The sequence below is a fragment of the Thermobia domestica genome, chromosome 11, assembly GCF_964235325.1.
Source record: "Thermobia domestica chromosome 11, izTheDome1.hap1.1, whole genome shotgun sequence".
NCBI lineage: Eukaryota > Metazoa > Arthropoda > Insecta > Zygentoma > Lepismatidae > Thermobia > Thermobia domestica.
The window spans coordinates 79,327,029-79,350,585 of record NC_137464.1 but is presented as its reverse complement, the minus strand read 5'-3'; the positions used below and the strand labels follow the sequence as shown (position 1 = coordinate 79,350,585).

At 37.3% G+C, this 23,557-nt stretch overlaps 2 protein-coding genes across 3 annotated transcripts in view; one reads left to right on the top strand and one right to left on the bottom strand.

Annotated features, from left to right (window-relative positions):
* The window catches only part of LOC145664209 (cyclin-A2-like), a 246,270-nt gene that overhangs the window by 135,294 nt on the left and 87,419 nt on the right, over nt 1–23,557 (bottom strand). The gene's annotated exons all lie outside the window — the stretch shown is intronic.
* The window catches only part of Adss (adenylosuccinate synthetase), a 111,841-nt gene continuing 108,147 nt past the window's right edge, over nt 19,864–23,557 (top strand). Inside the window, exon 1 of the mRNA XM_081730654.1 lies at nt 19,864–20,274. Within this exon, the coding sequence (XP_081586780.1) occupies nt 20,056–20,274 (219 nt within the window). The 5' untranslated portion in view covers nt 19,864–20,055. The remainder of the gene's footprint in view (nt 20,275–23,557) is intronic.

The following is a 23,557-nucleotide window of genomic DNA, read 5'->3' as shown; positions in this document are numbered from 1 at the left end:
AACACCCTCCAGACCTATCCTAGCAGGAGTCCCCCAAGGATCCTGCCTATCCCCAACCCTCTACGCCATGTACACGGCGGACATTCCCACAACCCCCAACACAGCGGTAGCAACATTCGCAGACGACACGGCAATCTTTGCCAGCCATGGAAACATCAGATACGCTGAACTATACCTCAGACGACACGCCGAACTTCTCCACCGATGGTCTGAAGAGTAGAAGATCAAAGTCAGCGAACAGAAGACCTCAGTAGTAAACTTCACAAGAAACAGAAGAAGGGTTCACGTCAGGATCACCATGGCTGGAACACCCCTCCAGAACCGAGATGATGCCAAATACCTCGGAATAATACTGGACAGGAAACTTACATTTGCTCACCACATACATTCCATTGCCAAGAAAGCCAGTCAACGCCATCAAGCCTTGCTACCGCTACTCCTCTCCCCATCCCTCACCCTGAAAACCAAACGCCATATATATCAGATGAGCATTCGTCCCATCCTGATGTATGCCCACCCTGCATGGCAACACGCAGCAAAAACGCACCTCAGCCAACTACAAGTCATCCAGAACAGAGTAGCCAGGGCTATCACTGGACACTCGAGAGACACTCGCCTCGAGCAAATACATGAAGATTTGGAACTCCCATTTCTACATGACTACAGAATTCACAGATCAGCCAACTTCTGGAGGACAATCAGAGCCTCACCACACCAACACATAGCCACCATAGGAACGGCCAACCCAAGAAGACGAACTTACAAGTTGCCGCACCCCTAAAACGCACAACCATTAAACTGACATAGGAACAGCAAAAGAGGAGCGCGACAGTTGCGTCCTCTCTCACAACAAATACGCACGCAAAACAAACGACAGTCAACAACACAAATGGAAGGCAAGGGCCCAAGCCCGGTACTTAAATCAACCACAAAAACCGCCAAGAAATCTCTGCTCTGCTCTGCTCTGCTCCTCAAGGATCCTGCATATCTCCTCTCCTGTACGCAGTATACACAGCCGATATCCCCACATTGCCGACGACACTGCAGTATTCGCCAGTCACTCCAATCTCAGGTACGCAACGGTGTATCTCCAGCGACACATCGATCACCTGGACACGGAACTGGCGAATCAGGACCAACGCGAGGAAAACAGCTGTGGTGGACTTCACCCGTAACAGGAAGCGAAGAGAAGTAAATCTCACGATGGGAGGGACGGCACTTACAGTGACAGATACGGCGAAATATCTGGGAATCCACTTGGATAGACGCCTAACATTTGCCACTCACCTGCAGAACACCACCAAGAAGGCACTACAGAGCTTCATGGCTCTACTTCCAATGCTACTCGCAGCGTCCCTGTCTCAAAACATCAAGCGGCACATCTACAAGATGTCCATTAGACCGATACTACTATACGGGCACAATGCCTGGCAGCATACGTATAGAACACATCTACGTCCACTGCAGGTGTTGCAAAACAAGGTGATTAGGACCATAACCGGCCACTCCAGGAACACGCGAGTAGCACAACTGCACGAAGACCTGGACCTCCCGTTGCTTGAGGAAGTTAGACAACATCAATCCACCAAACTCTGGAGAAAGAAAGAACTCTCAACCAACCCCACAATAAGAGCAATAGGAAATGCAAACCCACGAAGAAGACTTCACAGAATGCCACGACCCCCGTGAGAGAATCGTAAACCAACAAACCAGCCACAGGGAAAAACACAGGAGGGCGCGACAGTAGCGACTCCACCACCACATATACGTCAGAACACAAAGCCAAGGAAGACACAAAAGAAATGGAAGGCAGGGGCAATAGCCCGACACTTCAACAAATCAAAACCCGCGAAGACAAGACTGAGACTGGGTGCTTATAATTTGTATATTCCGAAGGAGCGTGTTCCGATCCTATGTAGTGGAGTCTACATTCTATTAGTGTTTGCGTGCATTATTTACTGCAAGCTTTATTTCGATGCTTGCGGAAAACATTCCTCGATTAAGTTAATTTCGTCCCTGACTGTTACAAGCATTTCATTATACCGTGGTAAGAAAGTATATGCATGTATTTGTATCCTTTCGTCATGGCATTTTCTCAGTAGTGCATGCAGATTTAACTGGAACATACAGTGCGTAAGTCTCCACATACAGATTTAAATGCAGTCAAAGACGGAGTTTCTACCATTCCTTCATGTGATTTTTCCATGTTTGCCTCGGAAAATGTCTAGCAACAGCTAGAAATATAACATTCCTGTTTTGTGATTTTTCCATTCCACTTGAGTTTTAACATGACCGGTAATGATGTCGCTCCATTATTACTGTTATTATTACAGTATATCTTTCATAAGTTCTGACGTCATCATTTTTATCTGGAAAAGTAAGGAGAAAACATACGTAGAACGGACAAGAACAATTAACATTCTCAGTAATGTTGGAAAGTCATTCTTACGAAAGGTCCTAAAAATCACTTGAATTTACGTACTTTTTACCCGTAAATTTTTCTCAGTGCGGTAAATGTCTAAGGATAAAAACTTAAATATCATGAACAAGCGTTTCGCCAATCAGGGATAAACACTAGTTTACGTTTTCTAATTTTGACCAATCACAAACAAGCATTTGTTTACATTTTTCAGATGGATAATTCTTTTTACCATTGGTAAAATACTACATATTAAAACACTTAAATTCCACACAACTAAAGAGTTTTTATATACAGTACCTTACTGTACCTATAGTAATAATTGTTATTTAGGCTACCGACAGAGATCGGTAATTTAACCATACAGTAAAAGAATGGTTGTCCATAATTGCTTATATAATATGCAACCTAATCTGTTAGGTCTTATTGTTCAATTTACATATTTATGTTACTATTATTCTTAATATTTCAGCTTCTGTACGAAGAAATGTTGACTGAATTATCTGATCAAAAATCACTTTTTTAAAAATAAAAATTTTCCTATTATTATTTTAAAGAATTTTCCATGTCATAAGAATCCACATTTTCGTAGGGGAGTTATATGTCTTTAACTATGTTACTGTTCAATTAGCTGCACGCTCGCTGACCAGGTTCAGATCTCCTCGGTGAAGTAGTAGACGGCCAACAGATATCGCGTAGATATACTCGTAGTAAAATAATGGTGACCTATGATTGCTAATTTAATTTCAGAGAAGCTGAAATGATATAAGAAAATCAAGAGATTCTCAAAGCAACTGGAATTGTCGGGAAAATAGTTAGTATTAAATTTCCCTTTTTGCGTGAATTATGCAGAACAGGAATTAGGCACAACCGGAATTCCTGTTCTGCCTAAAGATAAGATAGATCAAAACTGCGTTACAAAGTGCTGGAGGGTCATTAAGCACAACAGGAATTAGGCAGAACAGGAAGACACCGTGAAAACTTCTAAACTTTTATTGTAAAATCTTTCTATAGGATTATGACTTTCATATCAAAGATCGGTAGGGCCTATATTTTCCCCGTAAATTGTTTAAAATCTTTAATAAATCATGTTATATTAATAAAAACGATGAAGGGAGAATGACAAAACTGTATAACCATTTCTGCAGTAAGCCTCTGCACAGTATTCCCCATCGTGCAACATTCCTCTACTCCTCTATGCCAACTATTCATAAGGAAGCACAAATTGTTTACGAATGTCATTTGTTTGATTTTACGTTTATACGGATATAAATGTTAAAGAAAATACTCAAGGGAAAAATAAAAGTGAAATGAACTCATTGTTTAACTTCTAACATTATGCCCTATAGGCTAAGAGACGGATGATTAAGGGAAGTGGATGATGATGGAAGAATTGGTGGAATGAGAATGTGAGAGGGAACGGGAGTACACCGAGAAAATCCACGGACACGATGTTGTCCACCACAAACTTACTTGGCAGGGGTTCGAACCAGGAACCATGTGCACCAGAGGTAAATGCTCTGCCAGTGAGCCAGTGTGCCCTCCTTCGTAAAAGAATAAGATCAAACTCAGACGCTGCGTTCAAAAAATGATGGAAGAGGGAATACTGTGTAGTCGTTGTGGGGTAGTTCTACACGGTATTTCTCCACAAAGACAGGCTATTTAAAGTAAATACTAGAAAGTTTTTAACAAGCATAAATTTTAAAAGTATAAATGGAAAGTGAAGATTTGACGTAAAAAGATTCTGTATTTCTCTCTCTATGGCCTATGGAACCAGTTCAATACCGCGTTGACACAAGCACGCCACTGACTTTTGCCCTTATGGGGCGTTTACACTTAGTCGATTTGCGTTCGACTCAGTTGAATTGACGTCACTTTCAACTTAATAGACCGTGTAAACGGGAATTCAACTTAATCGCTTGTTGATCGAAAGCGACTAATCGACTGGCAACTGAATTGAAAGACGTTCTATTTTCTGTGGTTGAAATAATTGAACACATCCATCAATCTGATTCGGCCTAGTTGCTTCGATTTAGTGGCAAATGCAGCGAGTCGATTTAGTCGTGCGACTAAATCGATTTAGTCGTGCGATAAATCGACCAAGTGTAAACGCCCCATTTGCCAACTGGATCTAGTTTCTACTTTTTATTCCTATTTCTGCGAGATCCATCTTAATATTGTCGTCCCATCTGCACCCAGTCTTCCTAATGGACGTTTTCCAATCGGACTTCTATTTAAAACTTTGAAAGCGTTCCTACTTCCTTCCATTCTGGGTACATGACCTGTGCACCTGAGTCTCCTAGGCTTGATGGCTCTAACAATGTCTGGTAAACGATATAAATTATGTAGTTCCTCGTTACAAAGTTTCCGCCATTCTCCATTCCCGATCCTCTTGGGTCTGAATATCGTAAAAAGGTTCTAAGAAACATTTTATGAAAATTTTGTGTTTAATGGATAATTAAATTCAGAACATACCAACTATTACAACTTCCAACATGAACTTTTGAATCAATCCTTTACTAGCACAAAACAGTATTTATAGAAATATGTCAGATAGTCCCAGACATAATAATTACAAAATAGAAACGGAATCAAGAAATGAGGAATAGAGACCTTCTTGAATCCTCACTGTGAGGTAGTTAAAATTTGTTAAAATTTGTATCTCTTAATAATTGGGCGCATGATGCGGGGATAAAATGGGTGGAATGCTTTAAGTGAACATTTTTTGCTTTGATTTAAAGTCATTCATTTAAATGCGGTGCTATCTTTGTCTTTTATGGTGTACACTTTTGTTTCATAGTGCATTGTGCTTATTAAGCTATTTTGTTCAATTTAGGCCTCCAGTGGCCGTTGCGTATGCCAATAGTGCTGATGCTGTAAATAGGATCTGTTTATCAATCCAGAGTTCTAACACATGTTCTATTGCAATATTTAGCGTTAGTCTTATTACCTTCTCCTATGTTTGTTTGAATATCAGGGTCTGTTCTCTTGTTTTTTTCTAATTCTTTTTCCGTTTTCGGCCAAAGTTTTGACCGTATAGTCTTTCTCGTATGTGATACATTTTCGATTAAGTTTACAGGACAATATACTGTGTTATAATCAATAACTGGAAGGCAGGCCCGTGCTGGCCCACCGGGACACCGGGACATGTCCCAGTGCGCCCTCCGAAACATCACATTATAAATAAAGGTACGAGTTTTATGTATAATAAATTCTTACAGTTGTTATTGGTAAAGAACCTGTGATACTGCGCCCTTTATATAAGGCGCCCTTGCGAAACCACATCAAATATGAACGGTTATATTTATTCTTCTGTACGGCCCAGTTCTATACAATGAATACCAGTACATACTTTTACTGTTGGTAAAGAACCTGTGAAGGGTACCCTGCGCCCTTTATGTAAGGCGCCCTTGCGAAACCACATCAAAGATAAACGGTTTAATTTATTTTTCTGTATGGTACAGTTCTGTACAATGAACACATACTTTTACTGTTGGTAAAGAACCTGAGAAGGGTACACTGCGCCCTTTATGTAAGGCGCCCTTGCGAAACCACATCAAATATAAACGGTTATATTTATTTTTCTATATGGTACAGTTCTGTACAATGAATATATACTTTTACTGTTGGTAAAGAACCTGTGAAGGGCACACTGCGCTGTTTATGTAAGGCGCCCTTGCGAAACCACATCAAATATAAACGGTTTTATTTATTCTTCTGTATGACACAGTTCTGTACAATGAATACATACTTTCTGTTGGTAAAGAACCTGTGAAGAACCTCGAAGTATACAAATGTGAAATATCACTTTATATATTAGTGGCTTTAGTTGTTCTGTAGCATACCATTTCAGCATACCAATTTTTCATATTTATAATCCACATGCTAAAATTTTCCTGGTTGCAATTTTAAGCCTACAATTTTTAGAAATTTAATTCTCCTTGTCTGATACTCTGAATATGTATCACCTTTAAGTATCTGATACAGTTTCAATATTGAGTTATGTCTCCTCAAATCTTCCTTTCTTTGTGTATTGGTATATCCTTTCGTAAATGATCTTAATTTCAATTTTGTTTCTGATTGTATCTTCACCAAAGATGAAATCACTTAATAAATATTTGGATCCGGTGAATAGACTCGTTCATTGTAATGCTTATGAAATGCTTCTGTTCCATTCGTCGATCGAAGAGCTACTGAGGGTTCTGAAGGTACTATTGTAGGTGGAAACCTAAATAAAACGAAGCAAACCATTACGATGACATTCTCAAAATTATGCCCTCTATATTATTATTATTATTATTAATACTTCCCACTACTAGCCAAGGATGATGATCTTAGCTTCTTCATTTGCAAATAGGAACTTTTTCTCCATCATGACTTAACTCATCTTCTCTTTCAACCGTTTGCTCAACAGCCTCTGTAATATTTCTGGGACGAACTGGTGTTTTTTTTTTTTTTTTTTTCGAATACAGCACATCACTTCTCTGCACTTCTTCATATGCTTGTGTGCTCTGTATTTTCAAAATTACACTTGTCAATAAAGTCACACACATATACAAACATGACAAAAGAGAAAATATTGTCCATCTGACAACGTTGCTTAATATTTTTGTGCGCAATCTTGTACATTGACAGCTTGCCAACGGTTTATCAGATAAAACTGGTAAAACCGGAAAAGTGTGCGCAATTTCATTACAGCCCAAATGCTTCATATAATCCGAATAGTATATCGAATAGTATATCGTTCAAGTTAGAAGAATACTTATAATTCGAAAGGAAGAGACTTGCGTGATTGATCTATTTTGTCTTAGCACAAAACAAACCCTCGGAAGAAAAATTTAAATGAAACGAAATCTTTAACGTATCATAGTTATGTCTTCTAGGCTAATGGTGACGGATGAAATGAACAGCTTCCTGTCCAAGTTACAAGTGTGTGAAAATGAAAAAAAAAAAAAAAAAACTTTGATTAAGATTAGGTTTAAAACGACTGTGCACTGCATAGGACAGTCAGGTGGCATGTAAATAAACACAACACGTAGTATCCAAAAATGCAAAGATCATAAGCGATGAACGAATGTATAATGGATTCTCCACATAACGCAAGGATACCCAAATATTTCCTGAATATATATTTGCCAAAAGTAAGTTCGATTAAAGGGTTTCCTCTTCGTAATATGTAATTCCATGGTATATATTATTTCTGTGCACAGCAGCAACAAAAATAGACGAAACACGAGATGTTGTACACGTTACATATCGATACGAAGAAATACACTGGGACGGTATACATAATTTATCCGTTAGGTGAATATTCTTCCAGGCACTGGCGTCTCTGGCATGTAAAATTTGGGGGGGACATCAAGGAAAGGGATTTAAATGGTACTACCAAGCCCAACCTGTGTATTATCTTCGATTCCATTTGTTAGCTTTCTGATTACCTTCACGGACCCCCTGAGGTATATCAACAAGTCTGTTATAATCCTTTCATAGCCTGAATATTAAATAGCGTAATTATTATTTATATGTTACTCTGTCGTTAGTAAATAAATTAGAATAAAATATTGAATATTTTGTGCTTCGAAATATTGAGGAGGACTCGTCCCCCTCGTCCCCCCGCCAGAGACGCCCATGCTTCCAGGGATACTTTCGAGAGGCTTTTCACCTCCCTTGGAGTTGGCAAATCGCCCCTTACCCATGAGCTACGAAAAACTTAATTGCTATTGTGAATATACCAAAATCGCGTCCTAGTGTAGCTCACTTACATTCTGATTTTGTCGCTGCTGTAGGAAATTTCTAGAAGAAAGGTCGGAATTACATCCAAAAATGGGAGAAAATCTTTTTTCTCCGTTCTAATGTACCTTGTAGCTCGATGGAATACCTACATGGAAGAAAGAGAATGTGACACTTTTCCGTACATGTAGTAGTACATACGTAGCTTATAGTACTTTCACTAAGGGTATGGTGCTTTGGTCGCACACTACGGAACTATCGTCCCTTGTGTGTCAATTGCGAGTAGCTCGCAGAAGACTGTCTTGCAATTTTGTTGTGGAATAGCGTCAGTTAGCGTGGCTGCGTTATAGTAGGCATTTACGCAACTTGAGTGATATATATAGTCCGATGGAATTGCTGTATAACAAAATAGGAAATAATGCGTTCAACGTTAGAGGGTTGTGTCTAGGTATTCGCGGTCGAATAAAAGTGTAGAAGTTGGCGTTTAAGTAAAATTGATTGTGTTAATCTGTATGTGCCTGCGCAATAGCAGATTACCCTATCCATGAACTGGCAGATATGTACCTCATTTATGGAGAGGCAAAAGGAATAGCCCAGAGGCGATTCGTTTATATCGTGACCACACCATATGGGGTAAAATTGATTGTGTTAATCTGTATGTGCCTGCGCAATAGCAGATTACCCTATCCATGAGCTGGCAAATATGTACCTCATTTATGGAGAGGCAAAAGGAATAGCCCAGAGGCGATTCGTTTATATCGTGACCACACCATGTGGGCAGTTGAATTTGAAGACAGCGAACTTGGCATGATGAGAGATGGTCTTGAAACTAGCAGTAGCCAGGTGTAGGGCGTAAAAGTCCACATGCAACTCTAGTGAAGGATCAGCAGCAGAGATTTAATGCGAGCGTGCTGTGCAGTATGGTGGATAATTTTGTGCTAGGACCTTATTTATTACGGACTCGCCTGTGTGGGAGGATGTATTTTTTTATTTTTACCTAATGTTCTCCCAAAATTGTTAGAACATATGCCCTTGAACATAAGACAGTAGGTGTGATCTCAGCATAACAGAGCATCTGCAAATTTCAACAAAAATATGCAGACTTACTTAAATGAAACATTCCAGATCTTTGGACTGGGGGGAAGGATCTGTGTTATGATGACCTCGTTCATCCTACCTCACGCCCTTTTGATTCCTTTCCTAAGGGGGTGATTGAAACGCATTTTGTATGCAACACCAGCCACGACGACCGAAGAACTCGATGCTCGAATTAATATAGCTGCGTCAGCCATCTCTGAAATTTCAGGTGTGGTTCACCGCATGCGGAAAAACTTTCTTCGCCGGTATCATCTTTGCAATACGATCAATGGTCAACAATATCAGACTGTAAACTCTTATTATTCACATCTGTCTCGTGTACACATACTGCATTGCACAAATACTGTACAAGGTACCTCTGAGTATTTCATAGTTATCTTACTTTGTACGAAAGAATAAATCAGTAGTTTGAAACTGTATTTCTTTGTATTATTGTGCAACACACGTAACAGCTTGTGTTTCGTCAAGTTTCATTGCTTCTGTGCTCGAAATTATTATCTTCCACTGAATTACGTATTACAAGGAGGAAATCTTTTAATTCAGCTTACTTTCGCCCGAATTGTGTTGACATAATTTGTGACAATCACTATTGTGATGTGAAGAATCCCTTGTACTCTCGTTCGTCATACATGATCTTTGCTGCCTGACTGTCTTATGTACAGTCGTTATAATTTAAACCTAATCTGGATCAAAGTTGTTTTTTTCCATTTTCACACACTTTTACTTTGGACAAGAAGCAGTTAATTTGTCATCCATTACCATTAGCTTAGAAGATATAACTGCGATGCGTTGAAGACTTCTTTTCATTTAAACTCTTCTTCCGAGAGTTTATTTTGTACTGAGACAAAATAGATCAATCACACGTGTGTATTTCCCTTTCGAACTCTAAGCGTTCTAATTTGAACTCTGTACTATTACTTTTGATTGTTGTCAGTGGCGTAGCACACTTTTGCGGGCCCCCACGCAAAGTATAGAGAAGGGGCCCTAGTTGTAAAGCCGACAGAAGTAAGGTTGAAGTTCTACTTCTTTAAATCTTTATTCATCTTAAGACTTCGGGGCCCCCTATACCTCAGGGCCCCCCCGCACTGCGGGGGTTGCGGGGGCAGCTGCTACGCCACTGATTGTTGTACATTTCCTCATTCAACATTTGTTAAAATACTCGAATGCATTCTCCAGTTTCTTTCGGAGTCGCCCTTGCACCACCATTGCACTACACATGATTGTACACTAATGGAATCTAGAATTAAATATAATGGACATTCTCTTTTGCCCAGTTTCGATCCGACATTTTGTTCTCGAGTATGGCTGTTTTTGCATTTTTCCTAAAATTTTCGGGTGTTCATAGCTCCAATGCATCTCTGCACCCAAGTTGGTCTATACTTTCCATTTTATCTCGGTGACAGGAAACATCTCCGGATGTTTAAGACATTAATTAAGTTATAACGGACACACACTTATATATATATATATATATATATATATATATATATATATATATATATATATATATATATATATATATATATATATATATATATATATATATATATATATATTCACGTTTGTATGGGCGCACTTTTGGTAGACTTGTCCACCGCCCTCGTTAGTATCCCAGCACGGCCCTGCTGGAAGGCTTGAAAAAATATTCAAATATCTTTGAGATTTAGAAGTAAGTTACTCCTTATTTTGTGTAAACAGAAGTATATTTTTTTTCTAGGCCACATAAAAGTATTAGTTATAAAATTAATATACACCATGAGTTTTCTTCATTTACACCCAATCACTCCCACGGGTTTATGTGCACCAGCAATAGTTTTAATCATTCTGCACCCAATTACCTCCTTGGGGGTAGTTGGGTGCAACAAACAATAAACATGTTGCAGCATCGAAAGTAAAGATGTTGAAAGCTTACCACTACCACAATAGGTGCAGAAGAACTTCCGACGTACAATCAGTTCTTAAAAAGTAGGAAAACACCTATAACCTGTGAGATAAAAAAGGATGACAAAAACATATCTCACTTCTACCCCATTTTTGGCATATATTTTGAGGACTGTTTCTTCTCAGAATATGCATCTTAATAAAAGCCATGCGATAAAAAAAAAAACTCTTTGAAGTAGGTGTTAACTACATTTAAAAAGTTGTTTCAGATGGTTGAGCCGTTTTTCCGTGATGGAATCAGAAACAAAATTATTATTTAGATAGTACGTATCTCATTTATTCACAATATATTTATACAATTCACAATCTTGTGATATGTAAAAATAAATATTATGCCATTTATTTGTTATTGATTTTTTAAAAAAGAATTAAGAAATCAAAATATAGCCTACTCATAAGAACTCTGTTTTCTTAGTTGGGATCCAGGTTATCTTACTGAAAGAAGAAAAGGAACTGATGAAACATCTTGTTTGTTTTGGTCTCAGGATTTATTTTTATTACTTCGTAATGCTGTTCGTTTCCTAAGCCTGAGTAAAATGTTACACTTACATTTCACAAGTTATGAAATCGCATTTGAAGTCACATCCGGTGTTCTAAGTTCCTTCTTGTGCTTTTATTTTCTTCATAAAATGTATACGCTATAGAAAAAGACTTCTAATCTCTTAAGAACTTGGTAAATTGCCAGCAGATTTAACGTCATATCGTACCTACGGAGTAGAAGAGTGTCCTATTCTTTAGACATGCTGTGACCATTCACAAACAACGTTGATTTACATCTTCTGAAATTACGGTTGTCAGATGCAACACACTTGCAAATGAGTGTTTGTTTTCACGTGTCTGTCTGTGCCCGGTGACCTATCGGGTGACTAAAGTCATCGCTTTAAACTGACTTACGCAGATATGACTAGAATTATCTGGAAAGAAATGAGAAAAACATTTCTTCTTTTTCACTTTTTTTTAAATTGATACAAAAATAAACTTAAAAAAATACTGTAATCTATTCAAGCGGAAGGAAGTGAACTGGATACACTAATACAGTCACTGGCAGAAGCTTTTTGTCTCTCTATCTAAAAAATAACATTAAAAAGGACGGTTATGGTTAATTTTAAAAACATGACTGACCACTAACAACTAGGGAAAGAAGACGTTTAAAAGGGAAGTGCTTGCCCGGATATCGTGTTGGATAGATGTATCACAAGGGCAGTCAAAGATAGGCCAATAGACGGAGAATCTCAAAAGTTGTAAATGTGTATTATACAAACATTTTCAAAACTAGTATATTCATGTATTCATTGGTGATTTCAGGGGTGGCCTGGGGAGGACCCTTCCCCTCCGAAGCTTTAACATTGCTCCCCCTCCTCCGTCTCTCTTCATGCATAATGTGGCTTACATGTGTATTCACAGTATTATTTTCACCTCCTGTGTAATGAAAGTATTCTTCCTTTCCCTGCCTATGAGAAATCTGAAATTACAAATGACCGTATTTGCCTCTCATTTGATCAACTCGTGGCTATATGGTTGCCAGCCGCAGCTTCGGTGCAAGAGGCCAAGATTCGGTTCTTAATGGGAATATTCATGTATTCCGGATCCCATGTTAAGCTCATATAGCCTCGCTGCTGAACGGAATTTTAAACACCCAAGTAATAACAAAGTGTCTAATTACTTGTTTCAACTATAGACATTTATTATTATTGTTTTTTAAAAAAAGTATTTACTTTCAAGCTGGAAACTTGTTAAAAATATATAGACATGTTATTTATTACACTGACAATTGTTAAGGAACAAACACACATTGACCTATAACTTTTGTTTACACGGCTCCTGCATAAGAGTATGTATTGTTATAGATACCTATCATTAGAAAATACGAATTTTTTCAGTGTAACGTCCCACGATTATGCCCGTTAGGGTAAGGAAGACGATGATTAAAACAAATGAATGATGATGGAAGAATTGGTGGAATGAGGAAGTGTGAAGAAACGGGGGTATTCTGAGAAAACACACGGACACGATGTTGTACTTGGCCGGGGAACGAACCAAAGACCCCATGCACCAGAGGTAAGCGCTTTACCACTGAAGCACCATGCCATCCAATATATTAATATACCCCAAGCACCGTGACTTGGAAATTTTCCTGGACAAAGGAGGAGAGTAATCATTAATGTTTGGGCACCCTAGAAAAATATGAAATTGGGTCTCGTAGAAAAGTATGAAATTTGTCTCCCTTAGAATTTAAAACCTTAATCAAGATGTTTATGCTTCTAGGGGCCCCAGTTGGCGTTTGACTGAAGTATGGCCAAGATTACATTTAGCTTCACCTAAGGAAATACAAATTTTGTTCAGACAGCAGCAGCACTAAAACACACTCGGAACGCCAAGATCGAGTCATTTTTGACCCATGTATATTACTCGGTAATACATCAAGACATCTTTCAGAAAGGTGCAACTATACAACTCAATATTTTAGATAGTGCAACACGCATACTATCCCTAACAGCACAATCGACCGAAAATCCATTGATCCAAGTTTGCAAGGCAGAGCTACCAGACTTGTGACAAGTTTCCCAATTTGGCTCTGCAAGTCTATATTTGACCTATTCCAATTATTGAAGTTGCTGGTTAAGTATATTTCAAATCTGTCCCGCAGGCTGGAGCAAGTATAGTATATAAATGAAATTCAAGGCTCAGATCTAACAATCGAATTTAGTATTTGATTAAAATACAGATTTCACTCCAGTCTAAAGCACCAAATTAACCCTGAATCTTCACTAGTGTTATAGCTGATCACATAGTACTTTTTTTTCATGTTCACATTATATTATTATGTAAGCAACATATGAACAAATAAGAACGACACATAAAAAATTGTTACAGATACCTGAAACAGAAACAGGGAAATTAGGAAAAAGTACGTCCCTCAGAAAATTCCGCGTCCTTACAAAGAGTAATCATCAATAATCTGTCTGTGTATTTGTCAATAAAAATCTGTAGATCATGGCATAAATTCTTATTTTCTGAATCGCTATGAAAAATATGTAAATCTACAAATACACATAAATCTGCACATACTTAGGAACTAGTATGTGCCCAATCCAAATATCCAAGTTTCAGAATTCCGCTGTAATTTTGCAACAATTTTTATAGAGGGAGTTTGGCTACAGGTATATAATTTGAAGTACTCACCAACTACCTCTTGTGAAAGTTGTTGCGGAAGTACCACAGGATTCTGAAACTTGGATATTTGGATAGATCACAAACTAGTTCCTAAGTGAAGTCTTGACCCGACTACGTTAGGTTCCTTGCATTGCAGCTATGGACCTTGAAAGTTTATTTTGTCATGTTTTCGGCAGTCTATAACTCCGAAATGAAGCATTTGTGCTCCCACGTTGGTCTATACTTTTCGCCTTATCTTAGTATTAGGAATCACCTCCCAAACGTTGCCGATGTTGTTTTGAAACACTCTGTATATATATACATCCAAATAAGTAAAAATGTTCCTATAAGCATGGGTCCGATGCCGCTTTGTTTCCGAGATACAGGATGTTCAAATGTCGAGTCCCTCGAATGGCTCACTATGGTAAGTGAATGGAAATGTTCAATATTACAAGAATAATACAATCAAATGGAATTATACATGTGTAAATAAATTTATACTAACATAGAGAATGAAACTAATCAACATTTGAAGCTAGTAGGTTTTCAGTGTTGCCAACCTCGTACAAAGTGTTGTTTTCAAATAGCACTAGACGACCACACGAAGTAGGCAACATTGTTACCCAATAACATTACTTAGCTTCTTTTACTTAAGTTATTCTCATGTCCATTCATTTGTAACGACACAATAACACTTTCATGCAAGAGTTGTGATCTATGAACCTTTGTTTCCTATTGTACGCCGTTAATTGACTTCACACTTAGACGCCTTGTCTTTCGAAAACAAATTGGTAGCTGCCCCATGTTTAGGAACGTTTTGATGTGGACGTCTAGTGCTATTTGAAAACATAACACTTTGTAGCGGGTTGGCAACACTGACAACCCAATAATCAAGTGTTGATTAGTTTCATTTTCTATGACAGTATAAATATATTCACACAGGTATAATTCCACTCGATTGTATTATTCCTGTAATATTGAACATTTCCATCCACTTTCCCATAGTAAGCCATTGGAAGGGCTCGATATTTGAACACTCTGTATCTCGGAAACGAAGTGCCATCAGATCCATGTTTATAGGAACATTTTTATTATTTGGATGTCCGCAATCACCTCGTCACTTTTGGCCATGCATTTATGTTACACCCTATATATATAAAATCATCTTAAATTTATGCTCCAAAGTAAAGCAATTGCTACTATTTATCTATATTATTATAATCATAATGCACTGTTCTGTAATAATCATGTGATGACGCTACTTTATGGAGTTGCTATACGGCAGTAGTAATCCAGTCCTATGAAATTCTAATAAATAAACACATTAACTGGACAGTTGAGCAGTGATGGGTAGTTCGGTTCTTTCTACGGAATCGATTCCCTTCAACTTATTCCGAAACGAAGGATTCGTTTATCTGGATCGAATCCGTTAGTTTCGCAATGCTGAATGATTCGGAGTTTCTTGGTCCTTGCTGGATCAAATCTTTGATTTCGATAAGCTGAATAATTCCTAGTTCTCATATGGTTCTCGAATGTGATTCCTCCTTTCATCGAAAGTAGACAAACTACTTTTATCAGTTTTGAAGTTATTGCGAAGTGTTTTTCCGGTGGGGAAGGGAAATGGGAATGATTAGAAGCGGAAGGAGAGAAGCATACAAGGAGAGATTGGCATGTTTGGAGACATGTACAGAAGATTCCTGTGAAGTATTGTATTAAAACTTGTTAATATTAATACGTACACATTGAAACGTTAACAGAAGTTTCATATTTTATTTGTAATAAAATATATCAAAGCAAGGTCAAAACAAGTAGTTTTTTTTTTTTTGGGCCATTTTCATTCTTGAAATTTATTGAACATAAATACCAAGTACAAAATGAGTCTCGTGGATTTTGAATCTACTTGATTCTCGTGGACACACAATTTCGTGATTTTATGTTATCTATATTTCCTTAGATTTTCATATTACGAACAAAGATTATTGATTTATCAGAACAATTCTTCATTGCTACGTATTGTCACTGAGTACTTACAGAGTACAGGAGCCGAAAGGGTGGACGATCGAAATCCTAGTATTTTCTTGACTTTGGAACAAACGTATTTTGATGCGCGAGTAGAAGCTTCTCTATTGTCGATAAACCTCCCGACATAATTGTCCCCTCTGCCTTTCCCAATGACGTCCCTGAACATCCCAGTTGGTGACAGTACATAAGACTTTTGGAATAGTGTTAGAAACAAAAATTACGGAACTCTAAAAACCAATATGTCCTCTTTTATCTAAAGTCATTTAGTTCATTTTAAACCTTCCTCATTCTAGTTCAGCGATGGAACTCAGCTTGCTGACAACTAAAACATGGAAAAATAAACACTACAAACTGTTTTCAAATTCCAACTGATACACGTTTTCAGCAACAAGTTCATTTAGGAAAAGGGTAAACGTTGACAAATACATCAGTTAGGAAAAGAAGGGGAAGAAGAGTTATGCAAGAAACAGCAATGATAAAAATAGTAGAGAGGTATGATAGGAATAAGTACGAAAACCTCCTTATCTATCTTTCCTAAAATCTCAATTATCCATTAACAAAAAGGATGCGGGGTTTTAAGTTTAGAATAAAGTGTAAAAAAAAAAAAAAAAAAAAAAAAAGTACCATATTTAAACATATCCGTGAATTTCTTTAGACCAAATAGCTCAGAAATTACATTAATGTAGGCCTACCTATAGATTTCTTGTTCAACAATGTTTTACTAATTTTAAAGATATATACTGAAATTTTTAGGGCACTCTTACTACTGATATTTCGTATCCTTGGGTTGGCAACGTTGACCTGAGGAACCAACAAAATAATGGCAGGTGAGATGAAGTGCAATTCATTTGCATCTTTTAAATATTTGTCTTTCTACATCGCATCTCAGATTTGCTGGTAATCTACACGATACAGCCCTATAACCGCGTGTACTGAAGTGACGCGCGATCCACTGCGTGAAAGAATTGCCATACTCAGACTTGCGATAATGTCCAATACGGATCTAAATAATGCTATAATTTTGTAAATTATGTAATGGGGCGTTTACACTTAGTCGATTTAGTTGCACGACTAAATCGACTCGCTGCATTTGCCACTAAATCGAAGCAACTAGGCCGAATCAGATTGATGGATGTGTTCAATTATTTCAACCACAGAAAATAGAACGTCTTTTAATTCAGTTGCCAATCGATTAGTCGCCTTCGATCAACAAGCGATTAAGTTGAAGTCCCGTTTACACGGTCGATTAAGTTGAAAGTGACGTCAATTCAACTGAATCGAACGCAAATCGACTAAGTGTAAACGCCCCAAAAGAAATCATATTCGGCAGTATCCATATGCAAAGAAGCAATACGATGCTGACGCGAAAGATAATAATTTTATAGACAAAACGTACTATAAGTCTACTATACATTCTATAGGACAACAAGTGAAATTGCACTCGAATGAAGAAGAAAGCAATCGTGTGGAGACTGGAAGAGGAGTCAGACAAGATGTGTATGTCAAATGTCATCCCAATTATTCAACATTTATAGTAAATGTTTAATGAAGAAAGCATTAATGGGAATTGGAAATTTCAAGATTGGAGGGAATATCATTAACAAGATCAGGTATGCATATGATACTAGCTAGAACAGAAGAGATGATTGACAAAATAGTTGACAATGGGAAAATATATGGAATGGAAATTAATATTAAAAAATCTGAAGCCATGGAGAACACACTCTTACAGGTCAGAGTAGAACAAAGAGAACTTGAAGACGTTGATAATTGCAAGTATCGGGGAAGTATTTTGACGAGAGACGCTCACTGTACCAAAGAGACCAGGTCAAGAATTGCCATAGCCAAAGAATCATTGGATAAGAAAAGACCACTGTTAAATAACAGGTTTAACATTGAACTAAGGAAAAAGTTGGTGAAGTGTTATATATGGAATATTGGACTGTATGGTTAGAGCAGGCATGCACCCAGAAAGTTTTGTTGGGTGGGCTCCAAAGCTTTGAGAGACTCCAATAATACAAGTCACTACGTCTACGTAGTATTAAACGGATATTATTCTGCACCAGAGAAGACGATAAGTAAATGTAAAATACTTTCACCTATATTTTCAGAAAAAGAAATGATTGTTTTTATGAGAAAGAGTACAGATGAAGTATAAGATCATATTTTCATGCTACCGCAACCATTTCCCTGTTAAACAAGTAACAAATGGCGTTTTAAAACGGATAGGAGAAAAGGGGACGCTTTTAGCCAGTATTCTTCGTAGAAGGCCAATTGGGTTGGACACATCTTGAGAAGAAATTGTCTTCTTCAAACCGCCACAGAAGGAGAGAGAGAAGGAAAGCGAGGAATAGGAAGAACACAACTAATCGATGATTTAAAAAAACAGAAGAAAATGTTGTGAGTTAAAAGAGGAAGCTAAAGATCAAGAGACGTGGAAGAAACATTTTCAGCCTCTCCCCCTAAAGAAACTCATTACTTCTAGGACCTTACAAAACGCAGAATAGGCCTACTTAATAATAATAGTAATAATAATAATAATAATAATAATAATAATAATAATAATAATAATAATAATAATAATAATAATAATAATAATAATAATAATAATAGTGTACATACGTGTACCATACCACCATTTCACCTATAGGTATATCAAGTATTTTCAGCTAAAGAATCAGTTTTCCATATTGAAAAATGACAAACTAAAAGTTAGTATATGCACAGTGAAAAAAAATCGTGTTTCATCTGAAATTTTGGAGATTTGATCTGAGAAAACAAAATGCTTACTAAAACACTGGTGATTTCAGTTTGTTAAAAAGACCAGAGTCAGCCAGAATCTATAACGTTTCCTCATAGTATATTCAACCTATTACACTATTACATTAGTTTTTGAGATCTTATTAAAGTAAACAATAGAACAAAAGTTAGTATAGTGTAAATTTTATGAAATGGTAATTGGACGAAACAATAAACCTGCTAAAAGTTTAAACTAGATTTCCTTTTCACAATCATTTATGTAAAGTGACAACGTTCTAATGACGTTTAATCACTAAGCGCTGCGTTCATTCAGAAAGCTATACGAGAACACAAACCAACCAGTGTTAATGTTTCTATTTAGTAGTTTTTTTTTTTTTAAGATTTTTTTTCTTATATTTGTTTTGGCATTATGAAAATGCTCATCTATTTTCCCCTGACCTTGCTTTCAATTACCGTATGTGATATAGCATATTGAAGATGAGAAATGAATGGTGAAGATGCGTGTAAAATCTTATTTTGAGAATTATGATTGGGTAAAGAAATGTAGAGATTTCACGTGACCTACGCTAAACAATTGATTTTAGCGCAAGTGTTTGTACGTAGTATTTTTGGTCTTGATAATTTACAAACTGGGATCTTGACGCAAACCATTTGGACGATAGCCTTTCGTCATCTTCGCGAGAGCCCTCTGCAATTGACATTTTGCCAATTTCAGCTACATAAAAGCAAACTCGCAAGCATAAAGCTGGTTGGTGTGTGACAACCAAATTCGGTTACCGTAAGGTGCCTTCGTCTGTGGACTGGTGTGTATGGCGAGGTTACATCTTTAACTTCATAGAACTTTCAGAACTTCTCCTACTACTGAAGTTTTCTGCTTGAAACACTACGTAGCGCCACTGTCTCCAACTTTTCGTTTTATCAATAAAAGCACGATGGGAAATCGCTCGCGCCAAATCCCTACTTGCAATGGAAATATGGCAGATAACCACGTCGAGGTGAATGGAGAATTGCCGGCTTCTCTTAGAAAGAGGCAAAGGACTGAAAAATATCCTACAGTTACTGTAGTACTTGGGGCACAATGGGGAGATGAAGGAAAAGGAAAACTTGTTGATTTATTGGCAACAAAAGCAGATGTTGTTTGCAGATGCCAGGTAGGATGCAATTTCTATTTGTACTTAATTACTAACGAATTGTGTTCGTTTTTAATGATTGTGTAGTGATTGGAATTAAAAGTTTAGAAACCTTGTTTTAAAATATTAGTAAGTTTCAAGACTTTATTTGTAATTTCTTCTAGAAGTTCATGATAAAAAACCGTTTTATGATCAGTTGTGAAGTGAGTAATCCATAGTTCGGGAAAGGAGAAATGGATTACCAAAATTAAATTTAAAAAAAATAAATAAATAATTAAAAACTGAAAAGTTAAAAATGATATGTGTTTGCTCTTCGAGAAATAGGTAGGCCATGGTTTTTCTTAAAATCAGTGCTCACTGTTTCTTCAGTTTAAAGATACTATTCTAATCTTCAAGTGTAAGTGTAATAATAATAATAATAAATCAGGCTATTAGTTATGAATAACCTTGCACTTTTACTGTGCTTAAAGTGTAACGTTGCAGATCTGGTACATATTTTGGGAAAATATTCCTCTATAAAAGATTTTGGCCAATGTTTAGTTGAGAGCGGCCAGCCTTCCAATCCAAAAACGTGAAAATTTCGGTTAATATTAGGTTAGCTATGTCCAATTAACATTTATCTCCATCTAAACATAAACGAAGATGTGCTTCAACTCGCTTTCTGTAACATTTTGTGGCATTTATTCCAAAGTTGGGCGTCCGCTTTCTCCACGTTTTTTCGCTGTTATCTCCTTTGCACACTATCTGCAATTTGTTTTTAGGTTCATTAATCCTTGCTCTCCACAAACTTTTAAAAGATTTTGCTCATTATCAACGTACATGTTAAAACTGTTACTTCATTGCCCTTGTACATTCGCCATGTTGATAACATAAATGCTCGTTTCTTTCCCACAATGCAACTGTTTGGTTACCTTGCGCCAAGTAGTTCCCTCCGCTCGCCGTATAGTCCCATGTTTATAGCTGCATATATATAACAAATAAACAGATTTTTCGAGACTCTTATATATTATCAAGCACACAAACGATCAAATTATCCACGTCTTTCCTGTAAATTTTAAAAATTTTGCTGGAAACCGACGCCCAACTTTGGAATTTAACCCCATTTTGTTATATGGTTACCATGTATTGAAGTAAATCCGGGTAAGTAAAGTGCCGCAGAGTAGGTCCAGAAATATAGAAGCTACACTTAACTAACCTAAGCCTTAACATGCCGGCCCTACTCTGGACAAAGGCTGTAAATACACTGTTTTTACTGTAGCTACAAAGTATAACCAGTATCGATGATCGAGTGGTCGCTCATCATAGGCTAAGAATGAAGTGAGAAAAACCGTTTGTTGTTTTCGCGAACACATTGACGAGCGTTAGAAATACCTGAAGTGTGATCGTACTTTGTTTTGTATACAAAATTCGCCTTCTAGACTACGTTCTATTAGAAGCAAGGAAGAAATCCGGGATGGCATTTAGAATCTCCCAAAACTCGTTTCATAGCTCCAGAGCCGAATACCTTATTTTTGTCTAAATTGTGATAAAGGTAGAAATCAACGAGCCTTGCGGGGCTTCTAACCCCCTTCGTTCGCTCAGCTATGTTTTGTGAAGTAAGCAATACTGGATATCCTATATGTGCAAGATTGGAGGAGAATCTAAAAGATACCCGAGATCGTTCCCGCGAATCACGTGAAAGCTCAAGCTGAAGAGACTAAAATGATGATAATACATAAGTCTACGCACATTTAGAATTTTTAGACCTTGAACGGGTTGATTACAGATGTAATCACGGATGTAAACTCAGAATTTAGGGGATTTTATCGAAGTTTAATCTGCATAAGGATTGTTTTTGAAACTAGGTCGAGTTCGTAAGAGAAATATTAATGAGGTAGCTTGTGAATCAAGAATGGTAAGCATTCAATAATGTCACAAACATCGATAAATGTTCAATGGAATTTTACCATTTTAGATACCGTATGTTCCTCCTTCGCAATATAGGGTCGAAGTAGCTCAGTTGTAGAGCGCTCATCGCCAGATGCTGTGGCCCCTTGCACGAAATAGGCTTGTTGATGAACGAACATCGTACCGTATGTGTGGCTTTCCTCGAGATTCTGTCTTTACTCTCACTTTCTTCTTTCCTTCATTTGCTTCATTATAATCATTACCGTCTTCTGTAGCGTAAGTGCATAATTGAACGTAAAACTACATAATGAGTTACAGCTATTTATATATTTAAAAATGCACATTGGCTATGTAGTTCATTTTAGTCAATTCATCCTAGCTCTTAGGTCAGTTTATCAATATCCAATATGAACCGGACACTAATGGGGACTCCTCCGCGCTAGTCAAGTGCATGTGCCTTTGGCGCACACGGTCTTGGGTTCGATTCCGGATTGGAGAGCACAAAGTTTTATAATTTCTCAGTCATTTATTTTCATTAATCCTCTCCTTTAGCTTAATGGGCATAATCATCGGCTGTTAAATTAAAATAATTCATTTTTTTTCTGACAATGGGGACCGCGATGCTTAAATCTGTGGTGCGTGGAGTCACTGGTTCGATGTTCGCTCTCACCAAGTGTGTTTTGTGGTGAACCAACACCGTATGCGTGGGTTTTCTTGGCGTTCTCTCGTTCCCTCACTCTCACTTTCTTCGTTCCACCATTTCTTTCATTGTTATTATCAGTTACCTTAGCCTTGGAGCGTACTCTTTAGACAAATAAATAAAATAATAATAATGTTTACAAGTCTATATGTGAAGGTACTTTCCCGTCGTTCAGCTCGGGAACTAATTTATATCTCAGTGAAAGGTGCGGATTTCTAACCCGGAACCTCCCGATTGCGTAGCAAGAACGCTAACCACCAGTGTAAACTTACTTTTTGCAGGACAGTGATTGATAACATACCGTATTTTAAAATATTGCACGCTGCAAAATAAAATTGCGTATTTCATTTACACCTATTATTGAGTGATTCCATTTCAAATCGTCCAGGGTGGTCCACACGACTGTCTCAGATTTAGTTTATTTTTTAAACTAAGAAACTACATACAAAATTATTAGACCCATATTTTTCCTTTTTGCTGAAAAAAAATTTTTCTTCGATATACAGCCTTCCAAAATGGCTGCCCCCCTCTCGGATTGCTCGAAAAACTGAAAAACATGTCAAACTAAAACTTTTATTGTAGAGAAATGAGTGTACTTAGTAACATAATCGCAATAGCAGGAAGAGTATAAGGTTGTATGTTTCGGTGGAGGACAAAAATTCGTTTATTGGTCCAATAGGAATCGCGCAATTCACTCGCAATATTGCCAACTTTGGT